Source organism: Miniopterus natalensis, chromosome 17 (genome assembly GCF_054644295.1).
Source record: "Miniopterus natalensis isolate mMinNat1 chromosome 17, mMinNat1.hap1, whole genome shotgun sequence".
NCBI classification, from domain to species: Eukaryota; Metazoa; Chordata; class Mammalia; order Chiroptera; family Miniopteridae; genus Miniopterus; species Miniopterus natalensis.
Window position 1 is genome coordinate 9,712,656 of NC_142097.1, and position 17,501 is coordinate 9,730,156.

A 17,501-nucleotide genomic window follows, 5' to 3' on the forward strand; every position below is an offset into this window, starting at 1 on the left:
TTCTGAGGCAGGGGGAAACCCACTTAACCCGCTAGTGTCCTGAAGCAGTTGAGGATGTTTGGCTTCTTTGTCACCACACAGGAGAAGGCCTGAAGGTTGTCTAGGTGGTTAAGGGAGAAGGACTCATGCACCCCATGCATGGCCAAGTTGGCCTCCAAAAGTGTGAAAGGAGGAGGAGTGGAGTATTAACTTTGTGGTTCAGATCACATAACCTGTGACGGGAAGGGGGGATACTGGAAGGGATGTCTCACTAAGAACTTGGAACAGCCATTGTTCTGTAATTATTTTTCACTGGTCACATAAATTGTTCATCTATTTGTAAATGTAGCAGCTTGACATTGGCCCATGGCTTAGCTGGTTAAAGCTCCTGCCTAGCTCTGGCCAGGTAGCTCAGTTGGTCGGTTACGCCAACGTCCTAGGGCACATACAAGAAGCAACCAATGAGTGAATAAATAAGTGGAACAACAGATGATGTTTCTCTCTCACTCTCTTTAAAATCAAGTAAAATAAAGTGCCTGCCTAGTAAACAGGAGATCCTGGATTTTGAATCCCAGCAGCACCTGGCCTGGCCCAGTTGATAGTAATGTATTATTGCTGAGGGGCGAATGCATTTCCATCACTTGTTGCAATCGGGCATCCCTTTGCCTTCAAGGGAGTGAAGCGCTGCGCTTGGACTTGGGCTTATTTTGTTGGAGCGGCGCTTGGCTTGGACGGGGGCGGGAGGAAACGAAAGTTGCGCCCACAGGGCTGCTGGCGGCTAATGCAAAGAGGACGCGAAGCAGGAGCAGCCAGCAGCATCCAGCCCAGGTCCACGCGCACAGACTATCTCGAGACAGTGGGGTGGGGAGGGGGTGGGGGTGGGGTAGGATCTGCGAGAGACAGATCCGTTTATAGGCAGCTATGGTTGTGCAGGCAAAACCCACTGCAGGGCTGTGATGGCCGAGTGGTTAAGGCGTTGGACTCGAAATCCAATGGGGTCTCCCCGCGCAGGTTCGAATCCTGCTCACAGCGCCAGTAGTTTTAGGAGGAGGCAACAGTACCTCTTCCTCCGGAGGAAGAGGAATTCGTTTTCCCAGTGCTTTATTTCCGTGGAGAAAATGCCGAATTTATTCTAGAACTCTCGCAGACCCAGCCACCCGTGACCACACCGCTAGCGCCCCCTGGCAGGCCTTACGCTCCCGCCCGCCCTCGGCAGGCTGCTTGAACTCGTACCTCCGCCGGACCGGGCTGCTCCCGGCCGCGGGGCAATCGTGCTGCGTTTCCACGATCCATTCACCTGGCGGCTCTTCTGTACTTTCATCCCTCCTCCTTTCACCTCGAACCACGAGCCCCAGCATCCTCCCCAGCCTCACTTCCTGCTTCACGGGGAAACTAAGGCATTCTGAAGAGGTTTTCCCACCGACCACGGTCGCACCTGCCTACCTGCGCGTGTGTGGCCACACACTCTCCCTTTCCCTCAGTACCCTAGATGCACCCTTCCACCCTTCCACCCAAGGCCAACCCCTACACTTACTAGATAAACCTCCGTTTCCCTCTGGCCCCAAAGGGCTCAAGACCATGACGCCCTTTCCCATATCATCAAATGTCCCCTCTCTAACCGGATTATTCCCACCAGACAACAAACATACTGAACTGTATTTCAATACAGAACAAGCAAGACAACAAAAGCTATCCCCTCACTAGTGGGAAGTCTTTGTAAATAAAAAGACACACATGGGGGAGAAGCTATCTTGACCCATGTCCTCCCTCCATCTACCGCTCCATTTCTCTGTTCCCCTCACCTGCAAAATGTTATACCCGGTGTCTCCAATTCCACCTTCCCAGTCTCCTTTGAACGCTCTCTAATCAGGTGCCCCCCCCCCCATTCATCAAAGCTGCTCTTGTTAAGGTTACCGAATGACCATTTGACACAGGTGCCTTCTCCCTCTTGGAAACACTCTCTTCACTTGCTTTCCAGGATACCACACTCTGCTGATATTGCTTCTAGGCCATTAACAGTTCATTCATAGACTCCTCTGCTGGCTCATCTTCTGGATGTCAAAATGTTGGAGTGTTCCCAAGGCTCAATTTTCCAACCTCTTTTCTATCTGTACTCACTCCTTTAGTGATCTCCAGTCTCAGGGCTTTACATATCATCTAGTAATACATTAATACATACAAATTTTTTATCTCCAGCTCAGGAACTCTTCCCCGAATTACAGATGCATATGTAGTATTGCCTACATATCATTTCCACTTGAATATCTAATAGGCTGTGACAAACTTAAAATGTTCAACCAAACCAAACTCCTGGTGGGTCTCGCCAAAACATGTTCCATCTCAGTTAATGGAATTTCCATTTCTTTAGTTAGTCAGACTAAAAACCTTAGAATCATCTCTGATTCTTCTCTCACACACTGCAGTTTGAACCAGTCAGTAATATCTTATTTAAAATATGTAAAAATTTTACTATTGCCACTATGCCCTGGCTCAAGCCATCTTTCACCCAGATTATTGCTGCAATAGTCCCCAAATTATTTCCTTGCTTCTGCTCTTATTTCTTGTTGCCTTACATTCTACTCTGAACACATTGGGCAAAGTGATTCTTTTTGGGAGGGAGGGTCAATACTCACCCAAGGCTATTTTTTCATTGATTTTTAGAGAGAGTGAAGGGAGGGAGGGAGAGAGAGAGAAACATAGATGTGAGAGAGACACATAGATTGGGCCCTGATAGGGCAGGGATCGAACCTGCAACCCAGGTACATGCCCTTGATTGGGAATTGAACCAGTGACCCTTTGGTGGGCAAGCTGATGCTCTAACCACTGAACCACACTGGCCAGCGCCAAAGTGATTAATTTAAAAAATAAATCAGATCCTGTCATTCCTCTCTTCTTTCAATGGGATATCAATATAAATTCCTGATTTTTAATATATATAGATAAAGAAATAAATGTATGCACATACATATATTTCCTAGCTCTGTCCACTGGGAGAGCCTAGAAGGAATGATACACAAGTAGTGGTAAGTACACCAAATGTCCAGATCTTGGTTACTGAATATCGTTCTCTGTTAAAATGAACCAGGGCTCCTTGGGAGAAAGGCTGAATCCAGGGATGTGGTTGGGAAATTAGAAGATTATCTTGAAAGATTATCTTTGTTGTACTAGAAAGTAAAGATGTACTCAGAGAATATTGGGTATACAAAAAAATGACGCAGCAGCTAGGGACTGTAGTCAAAAGGGTTCCCATTAGCTAAATCTGGGACAATCTGAGCATTAAAATAAATAATGATTGTGGTGGATTGAATCAAGTAAGAACCCAAAGTTCATATCAGTATAAATAAATATGTGAGAGGAAAACTGAAAGGTCTTTTTACAGTAAACTGCCAACTAATAAATTTAGTAGTACTGAAGTTAGAAATCATCAATGGACACTAAATTAGTGGGTGAACTTTTTTGATGGGGTACTAAAGAATCTCAAAGTATCTTCCCAGAAATTACATATTAATTGCTACTAAGGGAAAATAATAACTTTACAGTGGAGAACCCTGGCAAACAACACTTTAACCATGTGATCAAAGTCAATATCTTAGTATTGGGAAAAATTGACATGTGTCTTCTGATGTGATGCATTGAGAAAGACACAACATTGCTTCTGTGGTGACACTTCTGCCAAAAATGCATAACCTGAATAATTTGAATCTAACCATGGAGAAACATCTGACAAGCCAAACTGAAGGACATTCTACAAAATAATGGATCCTGAACTCTGCAAAACTGAGAAGATCAAGAACAACAAAGATTCTTCCAGATTAAAATTTGATAACCAAACTATCAATTAAATTAGGTGAAGACATTTTCAGACATACATTAAAAAAAAAAAATCCCATCCATTCCTTCTCAAAACAAACTAGAGACCGTGCAACACCAAAACAGAAGAAATAAGTCAAGAGGACATGAGTTACAAGAAATTCAGAGTCTAACACAAAAAATACATGAAGGGAATTCTCAAGGTGATGATGAAGAAAATTCCAGGAGCTGTGTAGAAAGAGAAGTGGAAACCCGTCCAGGTTGGAGCAGTAAGAGTGTTCCAGAAGGGAGACTGAAAGAAAAAAGAATTTAAGCAGAAATTGATGGATTATGTGACCTGTTTGCTCACACTTGAGAGTTTAAGTTGAGTTTGGGTAAAGAATCAGTAATACATTATAGAAAACTGAATAAACAAACAAACAAAAAGGCAATTATTAACTCTAGGAAAAATAAAACTACACAATAAAGGTGACTCAAATGCAAAAATATTTACCTTATCATAATTGTATAAAAACTAAATACTCATTTAATGAAAAATTACAATAACAGAACTGGCAGAATGAGGGAGAAATAAAAACATCTGTGGACAGAGGCCTGGAGGAACAGAGAAGAAAGTCAGTAGAAAGTGTCTAAAATAAGGGGAAGGGTATCCAGTATACATGTATGTTATTCAGAAGCATGAAGCACAGATTTCAGTGGCAGCCCAAACAACTATGAGCTGGCAGTTTGCCTCTGAAGAGTAGGAATCAGGGGTGTGGAATAGGGAGCCAACTAGACAAATCTAGGAAAACCGAATAGAAGCTGTCTGGAAAAAAAAAAAAATTAAAGAATCACAAGTGACATTTTCAACAAGGGCAAAGGTAGGTGTGGAGGAGTGGGAAAATAACAAAATAAAAGGAGATGAACCCATGAAAACACAGTGGGGGGCGGGGAGGACGAGGCTGCGGGCCCCCCGCTGCGCTCCAGAACTTGGGCGCCCCAGAAAGCGCGGTCAGTTCTCGCAGTGGCCAGTCTCTGCCAAACTGGGAGCCAAGTAAATGCTAATCTCTGTCTGCTCTTGGCAGCTGCTGTCTTCGCCCCCTCCACCATCTCTTCCAAGCCATCCAGAGCCCCCTGTTTTGCTGTTTCACTTAGAGGAAAGTTTATAGAATACCTTCGCACGGTCCAAAGTTACTCCCCTGCTGATCAACATTCCACTAAAATCTCCAGGTTTTAAAGTAAACAACTTTTCTTGTGTGAAGAAAAACATCTGATTAAAATAATACTCTTTAAATATTAAAAAAAAAAAAAAAAAAAGGTTCTTCCAGATTAAATGAGACTGAAGAGACATAACTAAATGCAACATGTGATCCTGGGTTGGATCCTGGATTGGGAAAAAAGAGCTATAAAGGACCTCATCAGAACTCTTGAGGCAATGTGAATATGGACTGAAATTAAATAATAGCATTATATTAATTTTAATAGCCTGATATTGACAATTGTCCCATTATGCACTGTTATGCTACAAATGTCCTTGTTCTTAGGAAACACACATTGAGTAACTAGGGGCAAAAGGGCCTGATGTTTCCAACTTACCCCCAAATGGTTCAGAAAACAAATATTTTATATTTGGAAGGCAGTGATAAAGCGAAGGGGGCAAATGTAAACAATTAATGGACCTGGGAAGATAGTATACAGGCTTTCCTTGTATTATTATTGTAACTTTTCTGAAAGTGTGAAATTCTATAAAAATTAAAAGTGGCAAAAAAACAGAACAAGACAAAAATAGCAAAGGGAAAAAAAGCCCTCCAATGGCTTCCCATCTCACTGAGAGGTGAGTGAGTCCTGACAAAGTCTTCACAGTGGCCTAGATGGCCCTACATGATCAGTCTTCCCATTTATGGCTCCAACCTCACGTCCTGCAACTTCTACACTTGCTACCTCCATTCCAGCCATGCCTGTGCAGGTCCCTACAAGCCAGGGATATTGCCTCCCAAGGCCTTTCTGTCAGCCAGTCCCTCTGCCTGGAGTGTTCTTCCCGGAGGCACCCTTGTAGCTTGAGCCCCCGCCTTACATGTCACCTCAATGAGTCCTTCCCTGGTCAGCTGTAGTTCTCACTCCCCATTCCCTTGCTTCACTCGTCTCCATAGCACTTATCACCATCTGACAAAAAATAAGTTTTGTATAATGTTCATTTGACTGTTTCCCCCACAAGAAGTGTATGACTCATAAGGGCAAGGAGCATTATTTGTTTTGTTTTGGGATATATGGAGGTCTTCTATCCTGATTCTTCCCTTGACCCAGGGGCCTAGTCCTCCTACTTCCCAACCCCCCCACCCCCCGCCAGGATCCAACCCTCCAGCCACTCCCCCTACCCAGGACCCAGGGGGTCCCAGGAAGCCAGTTTTCCCTTTGAAGAACAAAGAGGGAGGAGCTGAGCCTTGGAACCCAGGCCTGGGGAGGCATCACAGCAGGGAGGGGAAGCTCAGACAACTGGACCAGCTGTGCTGTCTCAGTTCCTTCCCAGCCCCCTGCCTCCCTAGGGGCCCAGCACGTGGGGGACACGAGCTCCCCTCTCCCAAATCCAGACCTGGCCCAGTGTTGAGAGCATGGCCAGGAAGAGGCTGGAAGGCTAGACATTCACACACACACCATGTACACAAACACAACTGCAAATAGACATGCAGGCAACCTCTGACACAGAGGCATGCCAAACACACAGAGACCCTATCCAATACCCCCAGAAATGCTGGGAATGGGGATGGGGGTGTCCTTAGAGCCACATCTGCACAAGAACAGTGGCTAGAGAGAAATCACCCAGCCCTAACAACTGCTCTCAGCTTTGGGGGGGCCAAAGTAAGTGTGTGTTTGTGTGTGTGTGTGTGTGTGTGTGTGTGTGTTTGGACTGGGGAAAGTCTTTTTAGAAAAAATAACACAAAATTAGGTACAAAACGTATTTAGAGTGAAATAAGAGATCACAACTTACAAACTGAAAAAGCTGACAAATGCCACAAATGTCGCAAAGCCCAGAAAAGTAATATATGTGTATCAATTAACTGCCTGCACGCCTCTATAATACTCTCCACAGACTAGCTACTGGCTCTGTCTATTTCCAATCTTGTTTCTCCTCTACTATCCATGTACTTCTAGTGACAAGAGCCACTGGACACATTCATATCACACGTGCCCTCTGGCTTTGTACCTTCACAATGCAAAGCCTGGTGAAGGGGCACAGGTGATAGGAGTATTCCTGGGAGCCATCCTATACCAGGATGGCCAGGCTGACTTAACTGTATGTAGAATGACTGGGAACCGTATTAGCATAGCCCACAAAACCATAAATCTTAGGTCTTTCCAAGTCACCTTCCTCATAACCGGATCCTCTCAAATGCCCGCAGCCACTCCAACACGGCAGGGGTGGTGAGTGTCACAGAAGGAAATCAGAGTGGAAAGTGACAGTGGTCTTTAACATTTACAGTTAAAAATATCTTCAATTTGCCCAGCTGGCGTGGCTCAGTGGTTGACCATTGACCTATGAATCAGGAGATCACGGTTCTCGGGTTGCGGGCTTGGTCCCCAGTCAGGAGCGTGCAGGAGGCAGCTGATCAATGACTCCTGCTCATCCTTGATGCTTCTATCTCTCTCTCTTCCTCTCCCTTCCTCTCTCTGAAATCAATAAAGATATATTTTAAAAAATTAAAATAAAAAATATATATATATATCTTCCATTTGCAAATTTTACAGAAGCATATGGCCATGTGAAGACGTTGCTACTGCCCTCCCTGAAGCCTGTGTAAGTGCGGGGTCCTGAAGCATAAACTTCTTTAGCTTCATGGTGAATTGGCCTCTGAAACTTGAATGTTTGGTCCCACATCTCAAATGGACTCTCAACCTGCCGAGAACTCCTACTCTCACAGCTTAGAGGTTTGCCTTCCTGCTCTCTGAAATGAACACTTCACACCTTCTTTCTCCTCAAAGGACCCGACCTGTAGCTCTCTCCCCTCCAGAGATGAGCTAGGTTCATTCTTCTCTGAGAAAAAGAGAGCAGCCAGAGATAACTTGTCTCATCCTTCCCCCACCCCAGCTGAACCAAGCCCTCTGTCTCCCCCATCTCCCTGCTAGCTGAGGCTCATTTCTCTACCTGGCATTGGAGTCTACCTACCTCGCCCCCCCCCCCAGGTCTTGGTAATTCCCATCACCCTCAAACCCTTTTAGCAACCCCCCTCTCTTGTGCTCCTGCCTGCCGCACAATGTGATGCTCCTCGTTCACAGCAAAACCTGAGGGAGTTGTCAGTATTTGTTGTCTGCTCGCCTTCACTTCCCTTTCGCACCTCAGCCCACTCAGTGGCACTGACAGTCTCCCCCCAGGTCACCGGGGACTTCCAAGATGCTGAACTGGATGGTTGCTTCTCTCTTCGTCTTACTTGACCAGCTAGAGCTGACTGCTCCCTCTTTCTTCATACACTCGCTTTTCTTGGTTTCCCGGACACTCCACTCCCCTGGCTTTTCTGCTATCTCTTTGACCACCTTTGACAATCTTCCCTCCTCAACTTGACCTCAAGCATTACGATGCCTCAGGGCTCCTTGCTAAGCCTCTTTTCTCTCCATGTTCCTTCCCTAGGTACTCAGGTCTCATAGCATTAAAAACCACCCTTTCCAATGACCCCCCTGTATTTACCCTCCAGCTCTGACCTCTAAACTTGTATATTCCTGCCCTACCTTGACCTCCACTTGGATGTCTAAGGGGATCTCAACTAATCTGAATAAAGTAAAATGCTTATTTTCTCTCCCCAAACCTTTTCTGTCCCTTCCTCCTTCCCATCTCACTAAAAGGCACCACCAACCTCAGGTTTACTTAAGCTAAAAACCTAGGTGTTCACTTTCCCTCTCCACCACCTCAGCACAAGCCACAATCATGTCTTGCCTAGATGACTGCTCTGGCAACCCAGATGATATCCTTGTTTCCATCCCCCTCACAGCAGCCAAAGTGATCTTTTAACACATAGATCAGTGAATATAACTTTCCTATTAAAACTCTCCGCTGGTTTCCCATTGCACTTAGACTAAACTTCAAAGTCCTTCAGGAGCCTCCAAGGCCCTGTGTGATGGGCCATACCTTCCATTTTTATCTCTGCAGCACCAAATTCTCCCTCCTAAGGACAATGGCCCTCTTTCTCTAGCTCCCACCAGCAAAACCTGTTCCTGCCTCAGAGCCTTTGCACTTGCTGTTTCTTTTGCCTGGTCTCACGGCTGGCTGAGCTGGGCTCAGATATCACCTCCTGATAGAAGTTGCCTCTGAACACCCAGGCTAAAAGTAGCACTTCACTCTCAAGTCATTGCCATATCCGGACTTTCCTCGCCGCCCCCAGCCTTATACCATCTGAACTTACATTATTTTTTGCTTTTAGTTATCTTCTGTCTCCCCTGCCCACTATAATGTAAGCTTCAGGAGAGCCCAGGCCCAATGTACCCTCAAAGTGTAATCATGCGGAGCACACAGGAGGCACTCCATAAATATTGGCTGAGTGAGTAAGACAGTGGCCGTGCGCACAGACATACAGATGCCCAGATTGTTGTACATTTTCCTTCGGGGGGTGGGGGTGGGGGGAAGGGGGCACTGTCCCACCTTAGAATTGAGAAGAGAGCATTCCCATCCACTGACACAACCCAGAGACAAGAAAGACCCAGGCCCGGGCCCGGATGAAACAGATAGGCTGAAAGAGACAGGAGACAGAAACCAAAGGCAGAGACGCAGGCCCGGGGCGAGTTCCAGAGAGAGTGGCGGAGAGAGACAGCGCCGAGCCCCAGACCCAGGGGCCCGGGCCGCACAAGCCCAGGCAGCAGCCAGAGCCAGAGCCAGGAGCAGGGCCGCGGAGGGAGGCCAAACACTGCGGAAGGCCGCAGACACCGGCCCCGCGGGCGGGGAGCCCGGCCGGCCCCGCCCCCGCTTACGAGTGGCCGCGGCAGCTGGCGGGTGCTCCGGGCCGCCCGCCGGCGCGACGCGTGCGGGATCAAAGCCGCCGGGAAGGGGCGGGCGGGCGGGGGGTGGCAGGAACCCGGAGGTGTGAGCGAGCTTCCCAGGGGACGGCAGGAGCGTGGGATCGCAGAGTGCGGGCAGGGGACAGAGACCCGGAAAGAAGATGAGAGATCCCAGAGACCCGGAGACGCCCAGAGACCGAGACGGAGACGCCGGAGAGACCCGGAGTCAAAAATGCAGAGACACGTAAAGACACAGAGAGATGCGCGCAAAAGTTGCTAAGAGACCCGGAAAGAACGTGAAGCACAGAGACGGAGACGCCAGGAGGTACGCAGCACAGAGACTGCAAGACACAAAAGGCCGAGACCTCTGGACTTGGAAAAAGAAAGGGCTCTTTTGAGAGAACAGGAGGTGAGACAGAGAGCGAGCGAGCGAGCGGGAGAAATGGAAGGAAGAGCAAGGGAATTAGAGCGCGGGAAGACCTCGCCCCTCCCCTGCGGAGGGCCCAGAGGACCCCCGGGGCGGGGATCCGAGAGCCGTGTCCTTTCTCAGGGTCACGCCTGCCGAGGTGCGGGGGCTGGGGGAGGAGGAAGCGGTGGGGAAGGCAGGAGGACCCCCTGGCTGGGAGGATGGGCGTCGAGGAGGTATGGAATCAAGATCTCCATCCAGAGCCTCAATCCCTGCGATAGAGTAAAAAAGTTAAATAGTAATATCTGGTGAAAATATTGATCAAAGCTGCTTCTCAGACACGTAATCAAACTTCTTTCGGTTCTGGGGGGGGAAAAAGTAAGTATTGCATTGGCCGGGAATCGAACCCGGGCCTCCCGCGTGGCAGGCGAGAATTCTACCACTGAACCACCAATGCTTACAGTAACAACCCTTTGTCAGACCTTATGAGAGTTTGAGACAGCAGCGCTCAGGCGGGTTGTGTTAACTAGGAATCCTGCAAAAGAGTGGCTTTGAATAGTTCACGTGGGTGGAGCAACCCCGCCATCCTTCCTCTCGCCCGATTCCGGCCACCAGGCCATAAAGTCGCCCCATATGGCCAGGGGCGGCCCCACACCCGGGTGCTAACAGCCCGGGGCCCCCAAACCTCGCGTGCAGGTGAGAAAAACTCAGCCTGAGCCCAGGTTCCCAAGGAGGGGGGCTGCGGGGGCTGCTGGGGCCACACATCTGCTTTCCCATTTGGCCCAGGTAGGGGGAGGTGGGGTTGCTGGGGGCCCTGAACCCAAATGGGAGCGCCCTCCCCAAGGTCTGTGTCCCTTCGGGCTCGGGCTTTGGCGAGGCAAGCTCGGTGAAAAACACCAGGGTGGAGGGGCACTGGGAGGGCCAGGCGGAGTCTCATCCGTTTCTGACTCCGCAGCTATATTCAGATTTGACCAACCTTGTCTTTTAAGGCTCCTTGTCCTCAGCCCTCTTGCCGCCTCGTTGAATCTCTGATTTTATCTTCTTAAGCATTTTGTCCAGTAGTCTCCGAGTGTTCACGCATCGTCCTGCAGAGGGTCATGATCTTGGTCTGAGGTGGGTGTCGATCCCTTTTCTGTATCCCTTTCGTGTCCCTTTAAGAAAACTGCTCCCTGCTCCCCTACAGTCAGGAGGAGGTTCCTGGGAGCAGGCAAAGCGAGAGCACTTGTGTCAGGTGGTGTGGCAGCCAGACGCCTGAATCTCTTATAGGTTTTGCATCAAATACTTGTAAGTGGGAAGATCTCTCCACCTCCCGCCGGTGCTTTGCTTCCTTTTCTTTGAGGTTCCCTCTGCCGCAGTCCAGACATCCCTCAGGATGGTCCTTTCCCCGACTCTGATTCTATAATAGCTACTTGATAACACGTCGTTGTGTGTGTGTGTGTGGGGGGGGTCCCCCCGCTGGGTCCAGAGTTGGACCTTTACTACATATCTCAGTATAAACGGTCCGGCCTAGACCGGTGCCCAGTGCGCACGGGCGAGCACGAGTGACCCTCGCTCCTCCGGACCCCGGTGTGGACCAAGTCCCTTCCCCTGCTGGGGAACTTCATATGACTCCGTTAGATCGTTAGAGCGAACAGAGCTGCTCTTCCACCTCCAGACAGAGCCCCAGTTGAATTAGGCGGATCCACCTCTCACACTCAGGTCTCTGTCTTCAGTAGGAGGTGAATTTTGGGGGACGATCAGCCTAAGGGCTGAGGGGTGCTAACTTCTTCCTTACAGTCAGTGTGGGTACAGTGACCTCCAAAGATAGCTGCGATGCTGGAGGCAAGTTCTGTCCCCAAATCACCTGAACTCTTTCTCCCTCTAATAACCTCCTCCCGTCAGCTGGGACCCGCCTTATTATACAGCCTTATGGCCTTTAAACCAGCTGGTGCTGCATTGGCCCCCCGTTTCCCACACTCCGGAGCCAGTGCCACTCCTTCCCCTCCCCCCAGCGCTCCGCCCCTTTCCGGGAGCCTCGTGCCCGGGGCCACGCCGGGAGGATCTGGGTGCCTAAGAGGGCGGGCCCGGGTCCTCCCTGCCCCCCAACCCGGAGCCCGAGGGGGATATAAGGCGCAACGCGAGCGGCGACTCGGTCCACACCAGGATCCGGAGGAGCGATGGTCACCCGGGATCGAGCTGAGAATAGGGACGGCCCGAAGGTGAGCGGCGGGAGAAGAGGGAGCAGAGATCCCTGGTCCGGTCAGGGGACCGTGTCTCTGAGAGCGTGGGTCAGGGAGGAGGCCAGGCGCTGGGATGGGGGGGGAGGGTGTGCACCGGAGACCCAAGGGGCCAGTAGCTGGGGAGGAAGCTGCGAAGTATGAAGAAGGGGACAGGGTCAGAGCAGGACCCGCGTGGGCGGGAGAAGCAGGAGGCTGGGGTTTGGGTAACTGGAGCTGGCCTCGGGGGCGTGGGAGGGGGCTGGTGCTTGAGTGAAATAACCGAGAGGAGCACAGGGCTAAGGGAGGGGGGTGGAAACAGAAAGCGGAGGTGCGCACTTGCTCTTCGCGGGCTGGCCGGGTGGGCACTGCTTCCGGAGGCCTGAGACCCGGCGGAAGATGTTAGAGCCAGTTAAGAACCGTGGCCGCCTAGCCGGGTTAGAGGGAGAAGAGGAGGCGCCGTCGCGCTGGGTATCTCCCTTTCTACACTCAGGGCCGCCAACTCTGAGTCCGGCACCTTGTGGCCCACGTGTCTGGGCGCAAAGAGGGCCCCCAAAGTTCTCCACTGAGACAGAGAGAGACTGCACGATGCGGAGAAGTAGAGAGAAAAGAGGAGAGACACAGAGAGGGGAGGAGGGAGGACAAGACTGAGAGAGGAGAATGCAGAAGACCCGGGAGAGAGAGGAGGCGAGCTTCAGAAATTGACCTTAGGGGCGACGGGAGGGGGAGCGGAGAGGGGTCGAGTGGGTCGGGCCCTAGGCTCTCAGGAGTCTTGGGGAAGGGGTGGAGGCGGGACTCTCCCGGGGGCGGGATCCCGACGCCCCGCGGCCGCGCTGAGTCTTGGTCCGGTCGGCCCGCTCTCCCTTTCCTGCTGGTCGCAGATGCTGAAGCCGCTGGTGGAGAAGCGGCGCCGAGATCGCATCAACCGCAGCCTGGAAGAGCTGAGGCTGCTGCTGCTGGAGCGGACCCGGGACCAGGTCAGTCCTTCCGGACCCCCAAGCATCTCGTCCTCGCGTCCCAGGGCTTCCCACTTGGGTGGGGACAAATGCTGGCTGCACTGGCGACCCTGGCCCCAAGGCATCCTGACCTGAGTCCCGCCCTTGGAATCCCATCCCAGACCCCCTCTTGCTCTCAGAACGCGATCTTCGTGGCCACCTCTCGGGTCTGTAAGTTTCACACCCTGCTCTGTAAATTTCACTCCCAGGGTGGGTCCGTTTCAACCTCTGGGTCTGTAAATTCTTCCTCTCCCCCCCCCCCCCAACAGCCAGCAGGGTGGTTAAGTTCACTCTTGGGTTTGCTACTTCAAATGCCTTCCTCACAATGCGGGGTTGGTTTCACCCCCTCGGGTTGGACAGGTCGTCTCAGGGTGGGCGAGGACCATCTTCTTGGTCATCTCCACTCGGTATTAGGTAGCGTGCTCTGTGGTCAGCGCGCAAATGCGATCCGGGGACACCCCCAGCTCCTGCATCCCTCCCTCCTTTCTTCCCCCTGCCACTTTCCCCCTCTCTCCCCACCCCTCTGTCTTTGCGCCCTCCGTTCCTGTCTGTAGAACCTCCGGAACCCGAAGCTGGAGAAGGCAGAGATACTGGAGTTCGCCGTGGGCTACTTGAGGGAGCGAAGCCGGGTGGAGCCCCCGGGTACAGCGCGGGGGTGGGGCAGCGGCGGGCGGGAGGGGGGACTCACCGAGGCCCGGGCCGGGGTAGATGGGGCGGACTCTGCCGTGGACGGTGGGCTTGGGGAGTGGCAGGCTCTGCTCCGAGGCGAGGTTAATAACACCCGCGCGTGTCTGTCTCTGTGTCTCCCTCATTTTCTCTCTCTGTCCGTCCGTCTGGTTTCTTGTCTCTGCGCGCGGGTCCGGCCCTGGTACCTCTGCGCCCCGCCCCTTCCCTTACCCCTGCCGGGACCCTGCCCTGAACCGCCTGTCCTCCCGTCCGCCGCACCCGCCGCGCGGCTCCAGGGGTCCCCCGGTTCCCAGCCCAGGACGCCGAGGCGCTCGCCAGCTGCTACTTGTCGGGTTTCCGAGAGTGCCTGCTTCGCCTGGCGGCTTTCGCGCACGACGCCAGCCCGGCCGCCCGCGCCCAGCTCTTCTCCGCGCTGCACGTCTACCTGCGCCCCAAGCCGCCGCGGCCGGAACCCGTAGACCCGAGGCTCCAAGCGTCGCGCCCACCGCTGGACCCCGCCGCCCCGGCGCCTGGCCCCGCGCTGCGCCAGCGCCCCTCAGTACGCCAGGGCCCCCCTAGCCCTGGCTGTGCTTGGTCCCCGACCCCTTGCTCCCCCCGCGCCGGGGATTCCGGCGAGCCGGCGCCCCTCACCGGACTGCTGCCGCCGCCTCCGCCTCCTCACAGACAAGACGGGGCGCCCAAGGCCCCGCCGCCCCCGCCGCCCGCTTTCTGGAGACCTTGGCCCTAAGCTTTGGGGGGTGGGGGCGGGGCTGGGGGTAGGGTAGAGACTCCAGCCTAAAGGCAGCAGAGGGATCCGGGTGTCCCGGCGAGGAGGTGTTGGGGAGGGCGGCGGGGCGCGCGGGCACAGCGCGCGGGTGAGATGTGGTCTATATTAGAGTATCTATATAAATATATATTTTCCTGGTTCCTGTCCCTTTCCCCTCCCCCCTTGCGTCTAGGATTGTACCCTTTCTGCCCCCAGCCCAGCCCTAGTCCCTTCTCGAGTCCCTAGTGCATGGAATAAAGTGGTTATTAAATCCCCATGTATCCCAGAGCCAGGGGCCTGCCTTTATCTCGGCGTCCACGCCCACTTTCCCTCCACTTCTGTCTCCCGTCCCCCCAGTCCTGCTCTCCAAGGCCCAAGCCCCGGGGCAGACAGGTAAGTAAAGAAGAGAGCAGAGCGGAGACTGAGGTTGGAACTGAAAACAGGTGGAAAACAGAGTTAGGGTAGGGGGAGAAGGGATGGGGACCTTTAAGAAAAAAATGGATAAAGAGGAAAGGAGGAAAAAAAAAAAAAAGTTGAAATAAAATCGACTCTGGTGGGATTCGAACCCACAACCTTTGAATCGCTTTTTCGTCACTAGAAGTCCAATGCGCTATCCATTGCGCCACAGAGCCCGCTGACCGGCGGCGGCGTCTGACGGCATACGGGAACTGGCATGAGAGAAGGGGTGGGAGAGGGAGAGGGGTACGCCAAGAGCGCGCGGTTAGGACCTCAGAGGCCTGCCTGGGAGAGGTAGCGGGCGCAAAGCAGGTGAGCCAGGTGGGAGTGCGGGAGCACGTGGGTGGAAGACACAGGGAGAGAGAGCAACTGAATATGAGCGAGGGGACGAGCACAGAGCTCCGATGCCTGCTTGGGGGATGCTTCCAGCCCAGGCGCACCCCCTCCCAGATGTGGCTCCACCCATCAAAATAAACTTGTTTCTTTGTAAATTTCTGTGCGTCTGTTTCCTTTGGTATATTTGCTTTGCTATCCGCTGCTCCGCAGTTCTGAGTTTAGATGGTTTCCAAAGAAGACCAATTTAACGCAACCATGTCCAGCTTACTTCTCTATAGTCTCTTAGGAGGACTACGGAGGACCCTTTACTTCACGCAGGTAGCGTGGCCGAGCGGTCTAAGGCGCTGGATTTAGGCTCCAGTCTCTCCGGAGGCGTGGGTTCGAATCCCACCGCTGCCAAGTCAGTTTTCCTCCTGGCTCACGCACCCTGTAAATTCATACAGGCCCTTGTTGGGATCTTCCTCAATTTTACGAGGACATCTGGTAGAGAGGTCTCACCACTGTCACCCCTCTGGTGTTTCAGACATATCCTGCTTAGGTCTAAATCCCAGCCAGAAACCAAAACCTGATCGCAACTGCCAAAGTAACCTTCATTTCTTCGTAACTGATCTCCTCTTTAACACCTTCTCAAATAACATCCTTATCTCTCAAAATTATCGCAACACTTGTTCATATACATATTTAAGTGATTGGCTGTGTTTTTTCCTCAGGGTGTGCTAGAGGTTCTAAATTACCCAGTCTGAATGCTCAAAGAACAAAACCGTAGTTTTTCTTTTCAGATCCTCTTAGATCATAAAAGAACCTCATATATAAAACTAATGCATAACAGAATAGACTGTTTTTGGCAGGTAGTGAAAACAAAGCTTCAGGTTCCACCGAGATTTGAACTCGGATCGCTGGATTCAGAGTCCAGAGTGCTAACCATTACACCATGGAACCGACCCGTAGAAACTCTTTTCTGAGTACGTATATAACAGTGAACTCTCTGTTCTACTCTGCACTCTGTCATTCACAAAAGACAAAACAACATAAAAACCATTGTCGAATAAGGTAGTCCCTGCTATGGAGCGTCTGAAATATGAATTGAAATGTAAGTGTAAAATAGAAACTGTACTTAGGAGACTTAGTACAAAAAATTGTTATAATTTCATTAACATTAAAATATTGATTACATGTTAAAATGCCAAAATTTTTGATATTTTGGGTTAAATAAAATACGTTATTAAAATTAATTTAGACTTGCTTTTTACTCTTTAAAAAAAAAATAACATTTTTATTTCTTAGGTCAGTTTTAGGTTTACAGAAAAATTGAACAGAAAGTGCAGAGAGCTCCCATGTACTCCTGCTACCTCCGCTGTTTCTTCTATTATTCTTCTTCCATTTTTAGCTTTCTATTATTATTCTTCCATTTTTAGCTTTATTGAAATATAATTGATATACAAAGAACCTGCACACACTTAATGTGTTTACAGCTTGATGAAACTTTTTATTATTTTTAATGTGGCTACTAGAAAATTTAAATTAGCGTATATGACTCATATACATATTCTGTTCTCAAACATCTCTACTTTCCTTCCCGTTGTTCGTTCTACCTTCTGAACACTGAAACCCTGAATCATTTAGTACCACTTCCTTTTGAAACTAATAGTATTTTCGTTATTCTTTTCCTTTGTTTTGTTTGAAGGAATACAAATATTAATTGTACTTAAAAGTGAAGACTGCTGTTTAGGTAGGGAAAAAACTAACGCCCGAACAGGGACTTGAACCCTGGACCCTCAGATTAAAAGTCTGATGCTCTACCGACTGAGCTATCCGGGCTCTTCTGGTTGGGTGGCTCTGCTACGCTTAAGAGTATTTTACTTGTAAAACTTCACGCCTGCAAAACCGGCGGGGAATCGTATGCAAGTGCCCAGAGGTTCCGGCACAGACCCGAA

The 17,501-nt window shown here is 50.8% G+C and overlaps 1 protein-coding gene and 6 non-coding genes across 12 annotated transcripts; 3 read left to right on the top strand and 4 right to left on the bottom strand.

The window, feature by feature from the left end:
• The first annotated feature begins 929 nt into the window (after positions 1-929).
• Positions 930-1,011, top strand: TRNAS-CGA (transfer RNA serine (anticodon CGA)). The gene has a single exon. It is a non-coding gene; the product is annotated as a tRNA-Ser (tRNA).
• A 9,528-nt stretch (positions 1,012-10,539) lies between these two features.
• On the bottom strand, positions 10,540-10,610 carry TRNAG-GCC (transfer RNA glycine (anticodon GCC)). The gene has a single exon. It is a non-coding gene; the product is annotated as a tRNA-Gly (tRNA).
• On the top strand, positions 10,600-15,413 carry HES7 (hes family bHLH transcription factor 7). 6 transcript variants are annotated; one of them, XM_087826520.1, is made up of 5 exons: positions 12,310-12,351; positions 13,230-13,325; positions 13,466-13,510; positions 13,898-13,985; positions 14,306-15,413. In XM_087826520.1, exons 1-5 carry the CDS (start codon positions 12,310-12,312, stop codon positions 14,755-14,757), a joined length of 723 nt encoding a protein of 240 aa, XP_087682646.1. In that variant the 3' UTR covers positions 14,758-15,413. The 6 variants fall into 6 exon arrangements, 3 of the variants coding, with proteins under 3 accessions (XP_087682646.1, XP_087682647.1, XP_087682648.1); XM_087826521.1 differs by lacking the exon at positions 13,466-13,510 and having other exon boundaries at positions 13,898-13,988; positions 14,294-15,413; XM_087826522.1 differs by lacking the exon at positions 13,466-13,510.
• On the bottom strand, positions 15,321-15,407 carry TRNAR-UCU (transfer RNA arginine (anticodon UCU)). The gene is given in 2 exon segments: positions 15,321-15,356; positions 15,371-15,407. It is a non-coding gene; the product is annotated as a tRNA-Arg (tRNA).
• A 471-nt stretch (positions 15,414-15,884) lies between the features above and the next one.
• Positions 15,885-15,966, top strand: TRNAL-UAG (transfer RNA leucine (anticodon UAG)). Its single transcript has one exon. It is a non-coding gene; the product is annotated as a tRNA-Leu (tRNA).
• Positions 15,967-16,434: 468 nt separating this feature from the next.
• Positions 16,435-16,506, bottom strand: TRNAQ-CUG (transfer RNA glutamine (anticodon CUG)). Its single transcript has one exon. It is a non-coding gene; the product is annotated as a tRNA-Gln (tRNA).
• An 806-nt stretch (positions 16,507-17,312) lies between these two features.
• On the bottom strand, positions 17,313-17,385 carry TRNAK-UUU (transfer RNA lysine (anticodon UUU)). The gene has a single exon. It is a non-coding gene; the product is annotated as a tRNA-Lys (tRNA).
• Positions 17,386-17,501: the final 116 nt, after the last annotated feature.

Bases quoted from the DNA above. Each gene is read 5' to 3' on its own strand.
- HES7 (XM_087826520.1), top strand. From the start codon at position 12,310: ATGGTCACCCGGGATCGAGCTGAGAATAGGGACGGCCCGAAG. The intron at 12,352-13,229 runs GTGAGCGGCGGG...TGCTGGTCGCAG, and splicing joins AGAATAGGGACGGCCCGAAG to ATGCTGAAGCCGCTGGTGGA. The intron at 13,511-13,897 runs GTCTGTAAGTTT...TCCTGTCTGTAG, and splicing joins TCTTCGTGGCCACCTCTCGG to AACCTCCGGAACCCGAAGCT.